A 24478-nucleotide genomic window follows, 5' to 3' on the forward strand; every position below is an offset into this window, starting at 1 on the left:
GATTTGTGGATGGCGAAAGACCAGGCGGTATTTCGTTCTGTTGTACAGGGTCACTATGAGTCAGAACCGACTCGATGGCACCTAACAACAGCACAGCAGAGAAGGCACACAGACTTCACCTTCTATGCCAGCTCCAGTCAACTAGAAGCTGCCAGTCGTGAAGGATTCTGAGGCTTAATCTGGACACCAGGAGAAATGTCTCACGAGTGAACGAGAGGGATGTAAAACAGAAACACGTGGCACCAGCATGTTATCTTTGGCAAAGTGTAGTCCAAATTAATACAAAGTGTATAAACATTAATATACCCTTATACAATAGCCTTACAAATAAAAACATACACTATTTCAAGCAATTTTCTTTTTCATAAAAGACTAAGAAGAGTAAGGTAGAATAGCAGTGTCCTAACTGGGAGAGCAACAAGACAAGTTTACTGACCATTTTTCTATATCACAGACACACACACACACACTCTCTCTCTGTCTCCTCTTTAAATACGTACATTTTCCTCAAACAGGCCTGCCTGGGAACATACACCTATGTATCTTAAATCGTTTCCCACTTCCCCTTTCACAGCTGCCCTTCTCTGAACAAAAGGAAACAATTTGTCTCACCCGTACTAAATCTAAACAACTATAGTGAAAATGTTAAATAGTTTTTGTTAAAAACCGGTGCCTCCTCCACCTGCAAATATGTCAAAGAGGGATAGTCAGGTTTTGTAAGAAAAAAGGTCTGATTTAGCTGAATGTTTTGACAATGAAAACAGGCTTTGCCAAATAGCTGATTTGGTGGGTATTTTCCATACTGTGAGTAAGTTAAATCTGCAGCTCCAAAGTTCTGACAAGATTTTATTTAAAGCACATAAAACTTTTTTTTTTAACAAAAAACACTATTTTCCAAATATATATGTAAAATGACAATATTTCAATTTTCCCAATCTTTTTCAATTATATCAGGTCTTTTTTTTTTTTTTTTTTTTTTAACAAGGTACCTCAATAAAAAATATACCATAAACAACAGCCATTTTAATATGACTTGGCAAGGCATTTTTGGGTATCTGCTGAGAATTTGAGAAAATGAGTTGAATAATGACTAGGTAACAAGTTCTTTTAAAAGAACTTGTTAAAAAAAAATTTTTTTTAACAAGTTCTTTTACAAGTCAAGTGGTTTCCAATTAACTTAATCAGCAATTGAAAACTAAAAATATTTTTGATAGACCATTTTGGGAATTCAAATATTTGAAGCATATCTGTCGCTTTCGGTCAATTGCATGTTATTAATAACCATTAAAAAAAATTAGGTATAAGTAATTCTGGAAGAATTTTTTTTAACACTTGAATCTTAAAGTGAAAACACTTTTACTTCAATTCATATAGTTTCTGTTGCAAGTATCAAATAATAAACATAATACACTAGGATACAACTATGAAAAAGACTTATAAACACAAGAAGAATTAGAAATGGAATAAAATTTCTCAAGAATGCGTTGATTTTTTTATATGATTATGGAAGAAGTGTCAGTTCACTACAGGCTTTTCAAAACATCAATTTTATGGAAATATAATTCACATACCATACCGCTCACTCTTTTTGAGCTGTACAATTTAGTGATATGGACAAATTTGTGCAGCCATCACCAATATTTAATTTCAGAACATTATCAACAACCCCAAAAGAAACCCCATACCCATTAGCAATCACTCCTAAAATCTCACTCCACTCCCGCTACCCAGCCCCTGGCAATTACTAACCTACTTTTTATTTATATAGATTTGCCTGTCCAGGAAATTCATATAAATGGAATCAGGTCACCTTTCATGACAGTGTCTTTCACTTAGTGTAATATTTTAAAGATGTCTACGTACTCTAACATGAATCACATTTCATTTCTTTTCATTTGTCAAGTAAAATTCCATTATATGGATAGACTACATTTTGCTAATTCATTTATCAGCTGATGGACATTTGGGCCCTTTCTACTTGGTTATTATAAATAATCTTGCTATAAATATTCATGTACATCTATTGTGTGGCATGTTTTCAACTCTCTTAGTTTATACCCAAGAGTGGAAATGATGGGTCATATGGTTGATTTTATATTTAACACACTGAGGAACTGTCAAGCTTTTCCAAGGCAACTGCAACACTTTACAATTCAACCAGAAACGTATGACGGTGCCAATTTCTCCATTATATTCAACAACACTCATCTTTTTTGTATTTTGCCATAACGCTTAGTGGGTATGAAGTGGTACCTTCACTGTGGTTTTCATTTGCCTTTCCCTAATGATGAATAATGATGAACATCTTTTCACTTGCTTAATGGTCATTTCTGTATCTTTCTGGAGAAATGACTTATTCAAATTCTTTGCCCATTTTCAAATTCAGTTATTGGTCTTTCTATTGGTGAGTTGTAAGACTTCTTTATGTATTCAGGATACAAATCCCTTCTCAGATATGTGATTTGCAAACATTTTCTTCTACCCTTTCCACTTTTTGGTGGTATCCCTTGAAGTACAAAAGTTTTCAATTTTGATGAAAGCCAGTTTATCTTTTTTTTAATATGTGTGTGTTTAGAGTCATATCCAAAAAACCATTGCCTAATCCAAGGTCACGAATGTTTACTTAACTCATATTTAGATCTTGATCAATTCTGAGTTAATTTTTATACATGGAGTGAAGTTGAGATCCAACTTTATTATGTTCGATATTATCCAGTTTTCCTAGCACCATCTGTTGAAAAGACTGCCTCCCCTCCCCGGCCCCCCAAATTAAATTGTCTTGGTGCTTCGTATAAAATAAATTTACCATAAATGTAAATGTTTATTTCTGGTCTGTCAATTCTATCACATTGTTCTGTATATCCAGCTTTATGCCTGTATAACACTGTCTTCGAAAGCAGCTGCAACAGTTTATCGACAGGAAGCTGCCATAAATTCAAGCCGAATTCAGAAGAGGTTGTGGAATCACAGGTATCATAGCTGATATCAGATGGATCCTGGCAAAAAGCAGAGAATGCCAGAAAGATGTTTACCTGTGTTTTACTGACTATGCAAAGGCATTCGACTGTGTGGATCATAACAAATTAAGGATAACACTGGGAAGAATGGGAATTCCAGATCACTTAATTGTGCCCATGAGGAACCCATACATAGATCAAGAGGCAGCCATTCAAACAGAACAAGGGGCTACTGTGTGGTTTAAAGTCAGGAAAGGTGTGTGTCAGTGTTGTAGCCTATCACTATACCTATTCAATCTGTATGCTGAGCAAATAATCCAAGCAGCTGGACTATATGAAGAAGAACAGGGCATCAGCGCTGGAGAAAGACTCATTAAAAATCTGCATTATACAAATGACACAACCTTGCTTGCTGAAAGTGAAGAGGACTTGAAGCACTTACTCATGAAGATCAAAGACCACAGTCTTCAGTATGGGCTGCTCCTCAACGTAAAGAAACAAAAATCCTCACAACTGGACCAATATGCAACATCATGATAAACAGAAAAGACTGAAGTTGTCAAGGATTTCATCTTACTTGGATCCCCAACCACCACCCATGCAAGCAGCAGTCAAGAAATCAAAAGACGCATTGCTTCGGGCAAGTCTGCTGCAAAAGATCTCTTTAAAGTGTTGAAAAGCAAAGATGTCACCTTGAAGACTAAGGTGCACCTGACCCAATTCATAGAATTTTCAATCTCATCACATGCATGCGAAAGCTGGACAATGAATAAGGAAGACCAAAGAAGAACTGACATCTTTGGATTGTGGTATTGTCAAATAATGAGAAAATCTGTCTAGGAAGAAGTACAACCAGAATGCTGCTTAGAAGCAAGGATGGCAAGACTAGTATCACATACTTTGGACATGCTATCAGAAGGGACCAGTCCTTGGAGAATGCCATCATGCTTGGTAAAGCAGAGGGTTAGCAAAAAAGAGGAAGACCCTCCACGAGATGGACTGGCACAGTGGCTGCAACAATGGGCTCATGCATAACAATGATTTATGAGGCTGGCACAGGACCAGGGAGCATTTCATTCTGTTGTACACAGGGTTATCATGAGTTGGAATCGACTTGACAGTGTCTAACAACAACACCATCTTGATTAGTGTAGATCTGTAATAAGTTGGAAACTGAGAGGTATGAGTCCTCCAACTTTTTCTTTCTCAAGATTGTCCCCTGCATCTCCACATGGATTTCAGGGTCAGCTTGTCAATTTCTCAAAAAAAAAAAAAAAAAAACAAAGCCAGATGGGATTTTGATAGGGATTGCATTGAATTTGAAAATCATTTTGGGAATATTGGCCTCTAACTAGTATTATTTGCTCTAATCCGGGAACACAGGAGGGTCTGCCATTTATGTAGGCCTTCTTTATTTCTATTGACAATGTTCAATATTTCTATCGACAATGTTCAATAGTTTTCAGTGTAGTGGTCATGAATTTCTTTTATTGAATTGATTCCTAAGTATTTTACTTATTTGCATGCTATTGTAAAAGAAATTTTCCTTAATTTCAATTTCAGTGTTCACTGCTAGTGCATAGAAACACAACTGATTTATGTATTTTGAACTTGTATTCTGAAACGCTGCTGAACTTCATTAGTTTTAATAGTGTGTATTCCTAACAACTTTCTATACACAAGTCATATCATCTGCAGAGACAGTTTTCTTTTCTTCCAGATTCATCCATGTTATATTTTTGAGAACTCCTCATTATTTTTTATAGTTATGTAGTATTCTATTGTATGTATGTACCACAATTTGTTTATCTATTCATTCGCTCATGGGCACTAAGGCTGTTTCCATCTTTTTGCTATTGTGAATAATGCTGCAACGAATATGGGTGTGTATGTATATATGCATGCCACTGCTCTTGTATCTCTATGAAACGTACCTACGAGTGGGACTGCGGGATCATAAGGTATTTCTATTTCAGCCTTTTTGAATAAGGGCCATACTGTTTTCCATAGTGATTGTGCCATTTTACAATCCCACCAGCAGTGGATAAGGGTTCCAATCTTCTTATAACCTGCCCAGCATTTGTTTTCTACTTTTTTTATTTTTGCCACTTTTGCTTAGGTGAGATGGTATCTCATTGTAGATTTATTTCCCTATAATATCGCTATGAGTCGGAATCGACTTGACAGCACTGGGTTGGGTTTGTTTTAATGGCTAATGGAAACCCTGATGGCATAGTGGTTAAGAGTTCAGCTGCTAACCAAAAGGTCAGCAGTTTGAATCCACCAGGTACTCCTTGGAAACCTTATGGGGCAGTTCCACCCTGTTCTACAGGGTCACTATGAGTCAGAATTGACTCAACGGCAACTTTTTTTTTTTTTTTTTCAGTTTAATGGCTAATGGGAGCCCTAGTGATGCAGTGCTTAACAGCTCGGCTGCTAACCAGCAAACGTCAGCAGTTCGAATCCACCAGCCACTCCTTGGGAACCATATGGGGTAGCTCTACTTGATAGCAATGGGTATGGTATGGTAATGGCTAGTGATCTCGAGCATCTGTTCATGTGTTTGTTAGCTGATTAAATGTTCAAGTTTTCTATACATTTTAGAGATTAGACCGTTGTCAGATATGTCATTGCCAAAGATTTTTTTCCCAGTCTGTAGGTTCTCTGTTTACTCTTTTGGGAACCCCGGTGGCACAACAGTTTAAAGCTCGACTGCTAACCAAAAAGTTGGCAGTTTGAATCCACCAGATGTTCCTTGGAAACCCTATGGGGCAGTTCTACTCTGTCCTATAGGGTCATTGTGAGGTGGAATTAACTTGACGGCAACGGGTTTGGGTTTTTTTGTTTGGTTGTTTGTTTTTGATGGGCCTAAGTGCTTAATTTTTAGGTGGTCTCAGTTATCGACTTTACCTTCTGTTGTTTGTGCATTTTTGGTTGTGTTTAAAAGTCTATTTATGCCAAAAATTAGCACTCCTTTTTACAGTTTTAGCTTTAACATTTAGGTCTTTAGTCCATTTTGAGTTTGCTTTTGTATATGGTGTGAGTTGTGTCCTTTTTCATTTTTTGCAAATGGATACCCAGTTTTGCCAGCGTCATCTATTAAAGAGACAGTTTCTTCCCCATTGAACAGACCTTGACCCTTTGTTAAAAATCAGCTGCCCACAGGTGAGCGTATTTACTTCCAAGTTCTCAGTTCTATTCCATAGGTCTATGTTTCTGTTGTTGAACCAGTATCAGGTTGTTTTGATTACTATGGCTAGCTATATAAGAAGTTTTGAGATCTGGAATTGTGAGGCCTCCTACTTTGCTCTTCTTCAATATTGCTTTAGCTATTTAAGGCCTGAAAACCCTGGTAGCATAGCAGTTACGAGCTATGGCTGCTAACCAAAAGGTCAGCAGTTCGAATCCACCAGGTGTTCCTTGGAAACCATATGGGGCACTTCTACTTCGTCCTGTAGGGTCGCTATGAGTTGGAATTGACTCGGCAGCAGCGGGTTTAGTTTTTTTGGTATTTAAGGCCTCTTTGCTTTCTATATGAAGTTAGAGATAAGTTTTTCCATCTCATTAAAGAATGTCATAAGGATCTGGATCAGCACTGCATTGTATCTATAGATAGCTTTGACATTTTTACAATAAGTCTTGCAATCATGGAATGTTTTTCCGTTTATGCAGGTCTCTTTTGGTTTCCTGCAGTAGTGTTTTGTAGTTTTCCTTATCTATGTCTTTTATGTCATTGGTTAGATTTATTCCTAGGTTTTTTCTCTTTTGGCGCGCTACTGCAAATGGTATTGTTTTCTTGATTTCCTTCTTGAGTTTTTCTTTTTTCTTTTTGAGTGTTGATCTTGAACCCTGCCACTTTGCTGAACCTTATATTAGTTCCAGGAATATTCTTACAGAGTCTCTGGGATTTCTATGTATAGAATCATGTAGTCTGTGAATAGGGATAGTTTTACTTCTTCCTTTCCAAACTGGATGCCCTTTACTTGCCTTTCTTGCCTTGTTGCTCTGGCTAGGACTGCCAGTACAGTTGGATGCCATTAGGGCATCCTTGTCTCACTCCCCTTCTCAATGGGAATGCTTTCAACCTCTCTTCGTTGAGGATAATGGTGACCTCTGGTTTTGCATATATGCCCTTAATTCTGTTGAGGAACTTCCCTTCTATTCATATTTTTCTGAGAGTTTTTATCAGGAAAGGTTGTTGGGCTTTATCAAATGCCTTTTCAGCATCAATTGAAATGATCACATACTTTTTGTCCTTTTTTTAATTTACAGAGTGAATTACATTGATTTTCTAATGTTGAACCACCGTTGCATCCCTGGTATGAATCCCATATTTTTTGATATGTTGAATTCTGTTGGCTAGAATTTTGTTGAGAATTTCTGTATCTATATTCATGAGGGATACTGGTCTGTAATTTTTTTTTTTGTGGTATCTTTGCCTGGCTTTGATATCAGGGTTATGCTGGCTTCATAGAATGAATTAGGGAAGCATTTCTCCTTTTTCTACGTACTGGAATATTTTGAGTACAATTGGTAACAACCTTCTCTGAATGTTCGGTAGTATTCTCGACTAAAGTTATCTGAGATAGGGCTTTTTTTTTTTTTTTTGCAACTCATTGGTTATTTAGGGGTATGATGTTATTTATAGATTTACTTCTGCTTTTTTATTGTACTTTAGATGAAGGTTTACAGAGCAAACAATTCTCTCATTAAACAATTAATACACTGACATTGGTTACCAACCCCACAGCATGTCAACACTCCTCCCTTCTTGACCCTGGGTTCCGTATTATCAGCTTTCCTGTCTCATCCTGCCTTCTCATCCTTGCCCTGGGCTGGTGTGCCCATTTAGTCTCATTTTGTTTTATGGGCCTGTCTAATCTTTGCCTGAAGGGTGAAACTCAGGAATGACTACATTACTGAGCTAAAAGGATGTCCAGGGGCCATAATCTCAAGGTTTCTCCAGTCTTTGTCAGACCGGTAAGTCTGGTCTTTTATTTATTTGTGAGTTAGAATTTTATTCTACATTTTTCTCTAGCTCTGTCCAGGACCCTCTATTGTGATCCTTGTCAGAGCAGTTGGTGGCCGTAGCTAGGCACCATCTAGTTGTGCTGGACTCAGTCTGATGGAGGCTATAGTGCTTGTGGTCCATTAGGCCTTTGAGCTAATCTTTCCCTTGTGTCTTTGGTTTTCCTCTTTCTTGCTTGCTCCAGATGGGGTGAGACCAGTAGAGTATCTTAGACGGCCGCTCACAAGCTTTTATGACCCCAGATGCTACTCACCAAAGTAGAATGTAGAACATTTTCTCTATAAATTATGTTATGCCAATTGAGCTAGACGTTCCCTAAGGCCATGGTCCCCACAGCCCTCAGTCAAATCATTTGGTCCCTCAGGGAGTTTGGATGTATCTATGGAGCGTGCATGACTTTGCCTTGGACAAGCTGCGCTGGCTTCCCCAGTACTGTATGCTGTCTTACCCTTCACCAAAGTTATCACTTATCTATCATCTATTTAGTGTTTTTCCCTCCTAACCATCAAAGATTGTTTCTTTTTGTATGTAAACCTTTTCATGAGTTTTTACAGTAGTGGTCTCACACAATATTTGTCCTTTTTGACTGACTTATTTCACTCAGCAATACGCCCTCCACGTTCATCTATGTTGTAAGATGCTTCACAAATTCATCATTCTTTATCACTGCTTAGTATTCTACTGTGTATATGTACCATAGTTTGTTTATCTATTCATCTGTTGATGGGCATCTGGGTTGTTTCCATCTTTTTGCTATGGTGAACAACGCTGCAATGAACATGGGTGTGCATGTATCTATTCCTGTGGCGGCTCTTATTTTTCTAGGATATATTCCTAGAATTGATGGATCATATGGTATTTCTATGTCTAGCCTTCTAAGAAAGCGCCGTATCGTTTTCTGAAACGGTTGTACCGTTTTGCGTCCCTATCAGCAGTCCATAAGAGCTCCAATCTCCCTGCAGCCTCCCCAACATTTGTTATTTTCTGGTTTTTTAATTCATGCCTGTAATGCAGGGGTGAGATGGTATTTCATTGTGGTTTTGATTTGCATTTTTTTTTTTTTTTAATGGCTAGTAATCTTGAGCATTTCTTCATCTGTTAGCTGTCTGAATGTCTTCTTTGGTGAAGTGTCTGCTCATATGCTTTGCCCATTTTTTAATTGCATTATTTGTCTTTTTGTTGTAGAGGTGTTGGATTTTCTTGTAGATTTTAGAGATTAGACCTTTGTCAGATTTGTCATAGCCAAAATTTTTTTTTCCCCAATATGTAGTTTCTTTTTTTTACTCTTTTGGCAAAGTCTTTTAAGGAGCATAAGTGCTTCATTTTTAGAAGATTCCAGTTACCTAGCGTATTTTCTGATGTTTGTGTATCATTAGTTACGGTTTATATTCCATTAATGCTCTGTATTAGAGCCTCTAGCACTGACCCTATTTTTTCTTCTATGACACTTATAGTTTTGCTTTATATTTAGGTCTTTGATGCATTTTGAATTAGTTTTTGTGTGTGGTGTGAGCCATTGGCCCTGTTTTTTTGCAGATGGACATCCAGCTTTGCCAGCACCATTTGTTAAAAAAACTGCCTCTTCCCCAACTGATGGACTTTGGGCCCTTGTCGAAGATCAGGTTACTGTAGGTGGATGGATTTACATATGGCTTCTCAATTTTGTTCCAGGGGTCAACATGTCTGTCACTGTACCAGTACCTGGCTGTTTTTACTGCCGTACCTGTATAGTAGGTTCTGAGGTCAGAAAGTGGGAGTCCTCCTACTTCATTCTTTTTCTTCAATCGTGCTTTATTTATCTGGGGCCTCTTCCTTTTCCATATAAAGTTAATGATTAGTTTTTCCATCTCGTTAAAGAATGGTATCGGTATTTGGATAGGGATTGTATCGTATTTGTAGGTTACTTTGGGTAGAACTGACATTTTCACAACACTAAATCTACTTACCCATGAGCAGGGCATGTTTTTCCATTTATGTAGGTCTCTTTTGGTTTTTTGCAGTAGTGTTTTGTAGTTTTCTTTATATAGATTGTTACTGACTTCTAATTTCATTCCATTATGGATGGAGAACATATTTTGTATGTTTTCAATTCTTTTAAATTTCTTGACACTTGTTGATCTAATATTCGGTTTATTCTAAAGAATGCTCTTAGTACACTTGCAAAAATAAATATTTTGCTGTTGTTGGGTGGAGTGTTGAAAAGATTTAAGATTTAGTTTACAGAGCTTTTAAGTCTTCTATATCCTTGTTGATATTCTGTCTGCTTGTTCTAACCATTATTGAAAGTGGGGTGTTAAATTTTTCAGCTTTTCTTGTTAGACTGTCTATTTCTATCTGGACTTGTCAATTTTTCCTTTATTTAGCAGCTCTTGTTAGGTGCCTATATTTTTATAACTAGTACATATTCTTGATGAACTGACACTTTTATTATTATAAAATGTCTTTTTCTCTAGCAACAATTTTTGTCTTTAAGTCCACTTTGTTGATATTAACACAGCCACCCCAGCTCTCTTTTCATTACTGTTTGCATGGTACAACTTTTTCCATCCTATTACTTTCAATCTATTTGTATCTTTGAATCTAAGATGTGTCTGTTGTGGACAACACAAAGTTGGATGTTTTTATTTATCCATTCTGTCAATCTCTGCCTTTGAGTGTTCAATCACTGTTAAATAACATTTAATGTAATTACTGATAAGGTAGGACTTCCATCTGCCATTTTGCTATTTGTTTTCTATATTTCTTATGCCTTTTTAGCTCCTCTATTCCTCCATTATGGCCTACTTTTGTGTATTTTCTAACGTTGCATGTTAGTTCTTTTGTTTCTTTAACATATATTTTTTAGTTTTCTTACTTGTTGCTCTTGGATTACAATTAAAAAAACATTCCAGTTCAGATTAATACCAACTTAATGTTAATAGCATACAACATCTATGCACCTATATAGTTTTATTCCCTTCCCTCTCCCTTGTTCTATTATTGTTATATAAACAGTATTATAAGCCCATTAATAATTTTATATATTGCTTTATACAGCTGTCTTTTAAATCAGAGTTTTTTTGTTTGTTTGTTTGTTTTTTCGTAATTCTTTATTTACTGATATACTTACCTTAACCAGTACTCTTCATTTCTTTGTGTAGATTCAAATTACTGTCTACTGTCTCTTTATGTCAGTCTTAAGGACTCCCTTTAGTATTGCCTGTACAGCAGATCTTCTAAAACTGTTTTTGTTTACCTGGGAATGTCTTAATTTCTCCCTCATTTTTGAAGGGAAATTATGCTGGTTATAGAATTCTTGGTTTACAGGCTTTTACTTCAGCACCTTCAATATGCCATCCCACTGCCTTCTGGCCTCCATGGTTTCTGATGACAATCAGCTATTAATCTTATTGAGGATTCCCTTGTACGTGATGAATCACTTCTCTCTTACTGCTTGCAAGATTGTCTGTGTCTTCTGACAGTTTGACTATGATGCGCCTATGTGTGGTTCTCTTCAAGTTTATCTTACTTGAAGTATATTAATGTTTTATATCAAATTTGAGAAGATACTGGCCAATTCTTCAAATGTTATTTCTGCCCCATTCTCTCTCCTCTGAGAGTCTATTACATATAAGTAGGTATGCTTCATGGTTTTCCATGGGTTTCTTAGAATCTACTAATTTTCTTCAGTTTTCTTTTTGTGTTTCTGACTAATCTCAACTGACCTATCTTCAAGTTCACCAATTTTCCTTTTCTCTGTTGTTGAGCTCCTCTGGTGAAGTTTTCATTTCAGTTAATTATACTTTTCCACTCCAGAATTTCTATTTGATTTTTACTAATTTCTATCTCTTTATTGGTATTTGCTATTTGGTGAGACACTATTCTCATATTTCCTTTAGTTTCTTTAGAAATAACTTCTTTTCATTCTTTGAACATACTTACGATAACTTACGAAGTTCAAAGTCTGGGGTTTCCGGGACAGTTTCTATTGGCTGCTTTCCTTCCCTGTGCATGGGCTGTACTTTTTTGTTTCTTTGCATCTCTCAATTTTTGTTGCTGTTGAATACTGAATATTTTAAATAATACAATGTGGCAACTTTGGGAATCAGATTCCTCATACCCCGACCCCCAAGTTGGTTTGGTTTTGCTCAGTTAGCTAATGACTGGACAAAGATTTCCTCACATGCCTTGACCGACTAAGCCTCCCAGCCTTCGCCAAGAGGCTCCATGTGCATCTTGGGGCATACCTTCAAGGATCCAGCAGACATTTGACAACTATGTCTTAGCCTTTACTACGAAGTCTTCCTGTTTGCGCAGAGCCTCAATTTCAGCCAAAGGGAAGAACTATGAGACTTCTTAGGTCTTTCCTGGGCATGTGCATAGCCCTGGACATGTATATACCTTCTAGAGTCCCAGAAATAGGCCAAATTTTACCCAAAGCCCCCTATGAATGTCTCATTTCCCAACTTTTCCTTTTATCACTGCCTCAGAAAGCTGTGACATTACTCCTGGTTGTTTTAGACAAACATCCTAAGCAAAAGTTCATTTGCACTGAATCTGAATCAAGTAAAATAAAGATAAGACTTGAGATTGAGAGACTTAAGGGAGCTGCCAGGAAGGCAAATAATGATAATTCTCTGAAAATGGGGCTTTCCAGGAACTCCAAACTGCTTCTTCCAGTGATTGTTATGAAAAAGGCTGCTGGTTTTCATACGTATGGGGTTGTGAGGCTGCTAGTTTTCTAGGTCATTGCAGAGCCGGAGAGAAAGGAAAGGTAACAGATCAAGTTAGAATGCCATAAAGCTTGTTCTTACTGAGATGCAATCATTTTTCTTGAATAAACACTCTTCAGATAGCTGCAAGCCTTTGGTTCATTTCCAGAGCTCTTTAAAAAGTTGATTTTGATTTTGAGTCGTGCCACATCAGCAAATAAAGGTTCCAAAAGCTTGACTCCATCCACATAATTTAGGTCATCTCTACCTTGAGGAGGCAGCTCTTCCCCAGTTGTATTTTGAGTGCCTTCCAGGGTGAGGGGCTCATCTTCCAATACTATATCAGACAGTGTTCTGCTGTTATTCATTTAAGGTTTTCACTAGCTAATTCTTTTCAGAAGTAGACCACTGGGCCCTTCTTCCTAGTCTGCCATAGTCTGGAAGCTCAGCTGAAATCTGTCCACCAAGGGTGACCCTGCTGGTATTTGAAAACCGGGGGCATAGCTTCCAGCATCACGGCAACATACAAGCCCCCAAAGTACAACAAACTGACAGTCATTAGGGAAATGCAAATCAAACCATAATGAAATATCACTTCATACCCATTAAAATGGCTATGATTACAAAAAAGGGAAAAATGTAAGTGTTAGCAAGGATGTAGAGAAATTGGAACCCTCACCCATTGCTGAGATGGGACTGTAAAATAGTACAGCCCCTGTGGAAAAGTTTGACAGTTCCTCAAAAAGTTAAACACAAAATTACCATACAATCCAGCAATTCCACTCCTAGGTAATTGAAACAACACAGATACCTGAACACCAACATCCACTGCAACAATATTCACAATAGTCAAAAGGTAGAAACAGCCAAAATGTCCATCAACATATGAATGGATGAAAAATATATATATGTGGTATATGCATACAATGGAATATTATTCAGCCATAAAGAGAAACAAAGCTCTGATACATGCTACAACATGGATAAACCTTAAAAACATTATGCTGAGTAAAATAAGTCAGTTGCAAAAAGACAATTATATAATCCCACTTATATGAAATATCTAGAATAGTCAAGTGTATAGAGACCAAAGTTTGTTAGTGGTTACCAGGGACACGGGACGGGGAGGGAGAGGGGGAAGGCAGCGTGAAGGAGGACTCAGTGGTTAGGGGACACTGAGCTTCTGTTAAGGGTGATGGGAAAATTAGGAAACAGATAATGATGACGGTTGAAGAACATGATAAGTATAATTAATGCCACTGAAATGTACACGGGCAGAATGTTGAAATGGCAAATGTTTTATTACATACATTTTACCTCAATTAAAAGAGAGCGAGCAGACATGTTTAAACAAACCCAGACTATTAAAGCATTTTATCATGGAGTAGGGATAAAATGGAGCCCCTATAGCGCAGTGGTTAAGAGCTTTGGCTGCAAATCAAAAGGTGGGCAGTTGTACTCTGTCTTATAGGGTAGCTATGAATCAGTATCAACTTGATGGCAATGGGAAAAGCAAGGCAAAAGATAAAATGAAGTGAAATCTTTGTCATCCAGAAAACAACACTATGTCTGAATTTTTTGCCCTTGTTATACCAAGTTGTATCAGTTACCTTAAAATGCTGGTATTCAAACACTGTACATTGAAGAAATCTAACTCTAATCATTAACTCTGTATCTCAAAGATTCATAGCTATTACAGCGAAACGCACAAGCTGTCATGGTTCTATACTCATTTCTTCTCAAATTGACTCATAACTTTAGAAAAAAAGTAGGCCCACTCTGAAACAAATGTTAGCCAGTTTCATGCCAAGCAAGGAAGTACTTTCATAGTACTTTCCCTTATTCTGAATTCCTTCCAATTAAATCAATAAGGCATGAAGATTTGAAAAGGTCCCCTAATGCATCAAGAGACACAGCAACGGTCCCTTAAAATCAATGCAGCATTCAAATCTGAGACGCTGAGGGCTACCAGCATATTCTAGGTCATCACCTTTGAAGTCAGGAGGAGTTTTTAATCAAACCTAAAAAAAAAAAAAAAAAAACCCTGTTGCCACCAAGTTGATTCTGATTCATAGCAACCCTACAGGACAGAGAGAACTGCCCCATAGGGTTTCCAAAAAGCAGCTGGTAGATTTGAACTGCTGACCTTTAGGTTAGCAACTGAGCTCTTAACAACTGCACCACCAGGGCTCCAAAAAAATATGTGTGTGTGTGTGTGTATATATGTATATACATATATATATATAAAGCCAATATAAAAAAAACCAAAAATGCATTGCCATCAAGTCAATTCCGGCTCATAGCAACCCTGTAGGACAGGGCAGAGCTGTCCCATAGAGTTTCCAAGGAGTGCCTGGTAGATTCGAACTGCCATCCTTTTGGTTAGCAGCTATAGCACTTAACTACCAGGGATTCCATAGCCAATACAGAAAGTGGAAAATCTGTACTAAGTAAGTAATCTATGTCAAATTCAAAATACCGAGCAGGCCAAAATCATCAATATTTAGCCAATTAACATACCATTCTTAATGAGATAAAATATTAATTATACAATTTTAAACCCTATACAAGGGATTCATATGCCTAGTCAAATTTAAGGTCATTCCCTAAAATGATTATATTGCCTTTTTCCAATATACTCTGTTACGGGAAAAAAAGAGCTGTTTTCTTTTAAAGATACATTAGTGCCTCTTAGAGAAAAAGTCTTCGATGGATCATTTGTGAAATAATCTGGACATGTTTGTAACACACTTCCACGATCCCATAAGTAAAGGGATCAACCTCAATCTTACCCTACTATGTTTGGGAGAAGTGAAGTCAAAAGTGCACAGAAGGTGTCGTGGACTAAGGGCAACAGTATAAAACAGGCAAATTCTGTAAATTTCAGTAAATTACCAGATAGTAAATATTTTAGGCTTTGCAGGCTATATGGACTCTGTGGCAACTACTCAACACTACCACTGTGGCATGACAATGTAAACAAATGGGTAGGGCTACGGCCCAATAAAACTTTATTTACAAAAACAAACAGCGAACTGGATTTTGCCAATGCATCATACTTTGTCAATCCCTGGTGTAAAAGAAAACTGGAAGGAAGTGGCACTGGTATGGAGGACAACTTCTTCAATAAGCAGGCATGCAAACAAAATTAGACATTCTGATGTATTCTGTCCTTTAACTTCAGGCTTTCTCTTTGTTAAAGTTAATGCATTTTTCACATTCTAGGAGGGAACTAGTTTTCAATTTCATTGGTAACAATGACAGCAAAGGGGGAAATTAAATTGAAAGTCTACATTCCTAGTAAAGCCAAACCAAACCCGTTGCCACTGAGTCAATTCTGACTCATAACATTCCCAGTAGAGGCACCTAAAACCATGCAAACTCCAGTCTAAGACTCAGCTAGCGTAAGTGTAACCAACTCTTTGCTCTGAGCATGTCTACCCTGACAATCAGGAGGAACAGAACTTTCTACAAGCTTCCAGACAAGCCTTAATCTCAACTCGGCCCTAAGGGCCAGCTGTCTTAATTATTCACTAGGGAAAGCAGACCAAAGCATATATCCTGATCTAGAGGCTAATTTTGGCAAAACAATCCTAAAATTTTTCATTTTTAATTGTGTAAGGTCTGTAAGCTTTGTGGAAAACATGCTTTCGGAGAAACAAAAGCTCTCATCAGCCATTGGTAAAATCTGGCTTCATAAGTCATGGGATATTAAAAACACAGCAGACGTACCCTCCCACATGACAATTCGACCTCCCCCAACATGTTACAATAAATGATGAAAAAGCATACTACTGATTTGATAATTACTTCAGTTCTGTAGCTCTGCTGAAAGATCCTGTTTTGATTTCGTTTTGTATGCTTTTCTATCAAATAAGTTTGATTGTGTTATGCTGCCCTCAGGTGCCCATTTTTTTAGATGCACATATTAGTGGGCAAAGCAGGACCCTCTGTAAATTCCCAAACTGATCAGGATTAAGACCAAATTACAAAGATACAACTCTAATGAGAGTGCTCTTTCATAAACACCAATGACAGAGCTAATTTAAGCGTGAAAAGTGAAGCCTTTGAGAATATCTGAAATATTGCTGAAACTTTTTCCTACCTCCAGTGTAATACATTGCCATTGAAAAAGGAACAGGGAGGGACATAAAAAACAAGATCATAAATGGAAGTTGAAAATAATAGGGCAACACAACTGTTCTCAAAGTCAGTCCAGGGATTCCATTAAGGGTTTCCATGAGTCAAACCTACTTTACAGTAGTTCTACAAACTTTCATCTCTCACAAGCATGCGGTGGAAGTTTCTAGAGCTACACAACCTGTGATATATGGCAACAGACTAAATGCAGAAGCAGATATGAGAATCTAGCTGCCTTCTGTTAAGCCAGATAGTAGAGATCTACAGAACATTATGCTATTCGTTTCACTAAATTAGTGTCAGAAAGTGTAATTATTTATAAAAAGTATATTATGTATACAATGAGTTTATGAATGCTATTTTGAAATGTTTTAACAAATACCTTATAATTTCTAAGTTTTAAGTTCTAATATGATAACTATAAATAGATATAATCCATATAAACAAAAGTTGTTGAGGGTCCTCAAATTTTTTTACGACTACAAATGAACCTTGAGACCAAAAAGTCTGAGAACTATTATTAGCAACACTGCATTAGTACTTCATAGAATGCATTTCTTCTAAAATTTGAGAAAAGATAAAAGACACAGACCTCATTATCAAATTACAAAGACTTATGATAATCTACTGAGAACATGATCACTAGAGAAGGAGAGGCACTAAATTAAGAAATGAGATTAGAGGTAGAAGTACTAGGTCTCAATAGCCCTCTTCTTTGTAACTCCTCCCTCCTCCCCAAACCATTAGCAGGAACTAAGAGCAAAACGGATTTAACAGAGTTTCATCTGCTCTCCTTTATCACCTTCTACTAATAAGCTGTGCAAATGTAAAGGCTCATAGTGGTAGAAGAAAGAATGTAAGTGAATGACTAATGTATAAATTAGGTGATCTGAGGTACCTAAATGAGCCCCATTGACTCAACTGATAAAAGCTAGCTATAACCTGTTTTTCATGTATGAGCCCTATTCTAAGGAAACCAGAACTACAAAAAGTAAATGGATGGAAGTAAAGGAAGGAGATAAACAGAGAGTGTGGAAAGGAGGATTTCATTGTCAAGGGTCATGGAATTCTGTTAGGTAACAAAATCTACCAGTGCCTGATGAAATTCTGGAGATACTTAGATAGAATTCATCCACTGTACATAAGGAGTCTATTAAAATCTAGACAGGTGCCAATTCAATAATGAATTGTATCTTAAGGTCATTTTGAAACGGAAAAATTTGAAATTGTGAGATTTTTCTATAAAAACATTTCCACAGCTGATGGTTAGGTTCCCAGGCTATTCCATAAATGCTTGTTCTAAGGACATAAACAGTAAATCTGGACCCCATGCCCTACTACAAACGCTTAGAACTCTGAAATCTAGATCTGATGTTCTTTGAACTCTTCCAGTATCACTGAGTCCCTCAACTCTAAGCAAGTTGGGAGTAGCATCAAGGGAGGAGAGGTTAGTGCAAGTCACTGTGGCCGAGGAGCTCCCAATTAGGAAGGAAAAAAAAAAAAAAAAAAGACTTGGTACCAAAGAGGTAGAGAAGAGGACTCCAACAGGAAGAAGCAGTGATGGCTTAATAGAACTTAAGACCAAGGCCAGGCTCTACGGCAGGGTAAAGCTTAGGTAGAAAAACAAATAAATGCCAGGAATAGCCTTCATGGGAGGTGGCATTGAGGATGTGGGGGCAGAGAGAAAGGTATCCACAGAGAAGACAGTATATGAAGAAGGGAGGACAACAGGCAAAATATATTTAAAGACAGCTGCTAGGTAGAATAATGGCAATCACAGATACTCACAGTGCTTTACTGAGGTTATTACATTATGGGTACTCAACTTCATAGAGGTTTATGGTGTTTTTTGGAGTAGAAACATAAAATTACACAATATGAAGAAATAAAAGCATTCAAATTGTTTACTAAAAAATTCTGTAAGTTATTTCTACTTCTGAAAATAAACCAAATATTTTACCCACCATTTAAAATCCTAGATTCCTAGACAGCCAATCCAAGAATGAGAAATCCACAATTATCAACATAGTTTATGGATTAAAAAAGAAATAATGAATTACTGTGTCCCATTCTCAAACTAAACTGCATATACATTTTAACATTATCCTATTAGAAAATCTATACTTTATTCCTTAATCTCTTCCATCTGCCTACCAGGCCTTGATTTTAACCCTCATCAAACTTATAACCCAATATAAAAAAAGTAAGTAAATAACGTCCTGCCTGAGACCTCTGATCCCAGAGGATGAACTCATTCTATGTATCCTGAGGACAAGGTAACTGCAGAAGGGCCGGTCTAGGGTAGATATGGCCACTGCTCCAGCAGAAGCACACCCCTGCTCCCTAGACCCACTGCACGTGGTAGGCTCGATCCCACCAACACTGGACAGCACAGAGACCCCAGGTAGAACTGGTAAGTGAAAACCCCAAACCATGATATTAAAACGTGGCTTTTAGTACAACACTGATCAAAACGAATGCTCTGGCTACCACCTCTGACCATGGCCTGAACCTGGCCTGTCACTGTCTTGCCTATCTCTCATGACTTTACAGTTGTGAATTGGCCAACTGACCATGCTCCTATCTACCTAACTCTTCACTGCAACTCAATTTTATATCTAAAACTGGCTACTACTTCCAGGTGCCAGTCCTGGTGAGAAGCTCCTGTGTGCTCCTGTCCCTGCCAACTGTCTTCAGGCTAGAATGCCAGAATCCTAACAATGATCAAAGCACAAGAGAGAGGGTTGTAGTCAACTGCACGTTTGAACGTTAGTCCAGAATAGGAATGTGCCTGAATTTATTTTAACATGCCAAATTCATGCCATTTCCAACAAAACACAAAGTTTAAAAAAAAGGGTTTTCAGCTCTTTCCTTATTGATAGCATACAACTTAGTTTCAACATAACAAAGGGATTTAGATAAATTCTAGGGTTTGTTTTAATGGAAATTTATCTGTATGTGTATAAGTTTAATTTGCATACGTATTTCATACATAAACAGGCACTTTATAAATGAAAGGGTTTATGTAGCAGATAGTCATACGGCCACAATTATATTTATTTAATGTAAGAGAATAGACCACTTGCAGACAAGTAAAAGAAAACTGATACTATTAATAAGTATTAATAATCATTCATATATTTTTTAAGCAGGTACTAAAGGATATCACCATTCTTAACACAAAATATAATGTCTGAATTAATTTCTCCAAAAAATACTGTATGTAATTCAAGATTTGTTTTTTTCTAGTCTCATTAGTGAGGTTTAACTATACTCCAGTGCGTAACTAAAATACCTCCCCAGTCCACATCAGCACCTCAGTTACCTGCTACCATTTCTTCAGTTAAACCTAACTAATGAAGGTCAGCCAACACTACCAAAGATGAAATCTGACTTCCAGGAACATGTCTCATTCATTTCTGATCCTTTCAAAGTGGCACTGAACTTGGAATGGAGTAGGTACACCATGAGTGTTTACTGAATGAGAGAATAAATCAGGAAAAGTACTCCAACTGGTGACACTGAGCTGTGTATTAGAAATGCTTATTAGTACACATTCCATCATTTTATTAGTAAAAAAGTTAGCAGGCCAAAGGCCCATACCAAGACACTTTCAAAACATCATTCCAGAGAGAAAGAAAAAAAAAACCCACATGAACGATTCACAAAGAAGTTATTTCTCCCAAGTTCTCCCTCCCCCATAAAAGCATGAGGAAAAGCTGGTATCAGCACTTCTGAGACAGGTCATGCTGTTGTATCGCTATTGACACAATGGTTAGGAAGGAAAGGAAAATGGTTTATTAGTTCACTCCCCAAGAGGATTTTTCTGGCAATACACCAAGTAATGGGAGGCGATGGACTATGAGAAGGTGAAAAGGAGCCAACAATTAAAAACAATTATTTTCCGAACAATTCAACTTCATAGGGGCCATGCTAATAAGTCAAAGCAGACACTGTAACAATATACCAGGCAATCATGATGCAAGAGAAGCATCCAGAATTCTGGATAAAAACTTACCACCTAGGAGGAAAATTTATTGTAAAAATGAATCCAGAGGAAGAAAATAAGAGAAGCACATTTTCATATGGTTAGTTTTTATCGTGGCTACTTTTTTTTTTTTTTTTTTTTTACTATACAGTCAACATACTTCTAAAAGCACGCATTGTAAATAAGGATAAAGAAAACTCTAACACAGTCAACCTGAACATACAGACTTCTAGGTCTTTAGTACAGGTTTTAAAAAACAAAACCAAGATCTAATAGTCACCAAACGCATGCTCTTCAAGATGGCACACAGATTTTACTACTATTTACCATTTTCTTCCTCTTACATCAGTAATTTTGCTAATACAGCCAATTGTTAACTATCTACAATTAGCATAACTCAAGATAATATTAAAATGTTCATTTAGTCTCTTCCATCCTAGTTACCAAAAAGAAGTGGGATACTTCTTCTAATCTCCTTACAATTCCTCAAAAGCCATCTGAAGAAGAGACAAGGGCAAACGGCTGAGATCTGTGGCTCTAAACCTGTGGGCAAAAGACTGGGCATCGAGTATGCCAAGTTATCTGAACAAATAAGATAACTCATACTTTTATTTACTACTATGAGGTTTAAAATTATCATGATTACTAAAGCATTATTAAAGCAATGGTAGCTTCATAAAAAGTATTTCTCGGTTTAATAGAAACAAAAAATCTAACAACCTCTACAGAAGGCCAATGTGATCTCCCCATCCTCCACTCTGTCATTGTGCATTTTCTCAATTAACAGGCGCTAAATGCACAACTATTATACATGGAGGTACCCTCAAAATAGCTGATGTGAAAAGGCTTCTTCATACCCAAAAGTGCTAGAAATCTCTAGCTTGGGTCGGTGTTATACGTAAACAAACATGTTCAAAATTCTCTCTTTCAGCCTGAAAGTTAAAAAACTGGGGAGAAGAGGAGTGAGGAAAAGGAGGGGGCACAGTTGCAACTGTTATCACAAGATGGCAAAGACGAAAATGGTGACAGACGCGCAGGTCAGGACAATCCACTGCTAGGTCATCCCCTTAGAAGCTGGACGAATACAAGGTTCTGATACTTAACACAAGGGTCGGGCTGTGGGGATCCCAACACCCTCATTTCCATACAACAACCCTATTATCCAAGAATGGTCCCTGAAAATTATCTAGATTTTTAGTCTGTGTGAACTCTGGATACAAGCCATATATGTCTGCAAACTACAAAGTTATTCTAAATTCATCCTTGCTGATTACACAAAGGAACTTCCTAGTAGAGTATGTGAAGACAAAGTTAAAATTGACTCTATCACTGTATCTCCTCTTCACGTTTCTGATGGTGCAGCCCTTTTCTCCTCCAGTGCTCTTATAGCAGACACTGCCCACCTTAATGGTCTTAAACAGCTCCATTTTGCCTTTCTTAAAAAGGGAACAATTTCAAATAAGCAAATTACATGGCCTTTGGACTTTCAGAACAAATTTGGATCAATATCTAATTAGTTCTTTTAACAGAATGTTTTAAATCGTAAGGTAAATTGTATCATAGCAAATCAAGGGATGATCTAAGCTTTTCATGTATACAGACGACTTGATTTTTTTCTCTTCAAAATAAATAGACTTGGGACTATGAAACCATTTTTGTTCTAAGTAAGTATCTATAGTAAACTAAAACATTCTCAATTTCTCTGCTATGAACAGTTTAAATAAATCTTAAGGTTCTACTTTTGTAAAAGGTGAGAATTCATATACAATTATAAATTTAAGAATTCCATCATCTATTTTAAATAGAAAAAGAGAAGGCAATTAGATTAGTTTGATATTTCAACTAATAAAAGGCCAGGTGAGCTGAGCAGTATAGAAAAGACTGAGTTCTTAGACTTATTACTGTATTTAGTCAAAGTACAGTTGACATTCTCAGGTCTAACTTCTATCTTCTTTCATCATTGTGTATCAGTCGTGATACATAACCAACAAACAAAACAAAAGCAAAAGCTGTCTCTGCCATCTAGTGGAGAAAGAAGATATAAAACACACAACACAAAATCAGGCATCTATACGGTATCCAATTATAATTATGCTCTATGTCTTGAGGAAGTACAGCCAGAATGCTCCTTAGAAGCAAGGATGGCCAGACTTCCTCTTATGTACTTTGGCTCCGCTATCACGAGAGACCAGTCCCTGGAGAAAGATATCATGCTTGGTAAAATACAGGGTCAGCGAGAAAAAAGGCAGACCCTCAATTACATGGACTGACACAATGGCTGCAACAATGGGCTCAAACATAGAAACGATGGTGAGGATGGGGCACGTGTTTTGTTCTGCTGTGCCTAGGGTCATTATGAGTCAGAACCAACTCAGTGACACCTAACAACAACCACAACATGACAGCATTAAAATAAAATGTTATTTCTTTTTCCAAAAGACTTAGGTCAATGTGCCCCCCATGGGAACCATGCAGAGAATGAGAGGGAGGAAGGCAGAGAATAAACATGTGTGGGCACAAAAGCAAAGATAATTTCAAGACATGTTTGGATTTCTGTAAGACAGCTTCACAAAACCTACACTTACATGGCCATGTAGATCGGTGTTAAGAAGCATCATTGCGCAGGTGAGACAATGGACTCCATCTAAAAAAAGAGAAAGGGACAGAGAGCTTTAATTCACTATTTCCTACTGGACTAACAGATATTTTTATGATCATTAAAAATTATACATTAAGAACCAATGACAACAAGATACTGGGCTAGATACAATCATGCTCATTCGGGAGGGAATGAAAATGGGTAATGGTAAATTATTAAAAGGACTTCATTACACAAAACTGGGCCCTACCGGTGATAAAGTTGCTCCTACCTCTCTGGAGGACAAGTGGACAGTACATATCTAACACCCTGAGACAGTGTCCTTGGACACAGCAAACCCACTTCTAGGGCTTTACACTAAGGAAATAATTAAGGATCTACACAAAGGACAAGAATATCCAGAGAAGCACTGCTTACGATGGGGGACAGGTAAATGACCTTTCCAAAACACAATTTTGTTATGTGACGTCACTAGAAACTTTGTTCAAGTATTTGTGTTGACATGAAAAAGACATTTCGAAAAAACTTATTATATGGAAAACCATTATGTATAGTTCTATTTAAATGTACATATGCACTAAAAGAGTATACACCAAAATATTAAGAGATCTTTGGGTAGTGATACTATAATTTTTATGTATTTATATATAACACAGGATGTGGGAATGAATGTGAATTATTTAATACTGTAACTTTTTTTTTTTAATTTTCTGGGAGGAAAGTGGTTTGGGAAAGAAGTGAAAGTTAAAGAAAACCAAAATTAGAGTCTTCCACTAAATAATACTTTAGTATTATTTCTCTGACTAAAAATAATACACATGGAAATAGTTCTCTTCTTTCTAGGATACCATGAATCAGACAAAGGTAAAACACTGAAATATTCTATAAAGATTAAAAGTTAAATATTCAGGGGAAAATAAGGTTACCCCAACCAGAAGAACTGTCTCACACTTAAACGGAAACATCAACTTTTACTTCATAAAGATATGAAAAAGCAGAAGAGTTAAGTTTGTTGTTTCCAAACCTACGAATTGGTTCTTCTTACTCGTTCTCTGCCAATCATCGATCCATGTA

General features: G+C 37.0%; 1 protein-coding gene across 14 annotated transcripts in view; it reads right to left on the reverse strand.

Moving 5' to 3' along the window:
- PSD3 (pleckstrin and Sec7 domain containing 3) overlaps positions 1 to 24478 on the reverse strand; it is a 739247-nt gene that overhangs the window by 245436 nt on the left and 469333 nt on the right. For all 14 annotated transcript variants that reach the window (XM_049866071.1, XM_049866067.1, XM_049866070.1 and 11 more), the window contains one exon: positions 23391 to 23449. In XM_049866071.1, the coding sequence (XP_049722028.1) occupies positions 23391 to 23449 (59 nt within the window). The remainder of the gene's footprint in view (positions 1 to 23390; positions 23450 to 24478) is intronic.

This window comes from Elephas maximus, chromosome 22 (genome assembly GCF_024166365.1).
Source record: "Elephas maximus indicus isolate mEleMax1 chromosome 22, mEleMax1 primary haplotype, whole genome shotgun sequence".
Lineage (NCBI taxonomy): Eukaryota > Metazoa > Chordata > Mammalia > Proboscidea > Elephantidae > Elephas > Elephas maximus.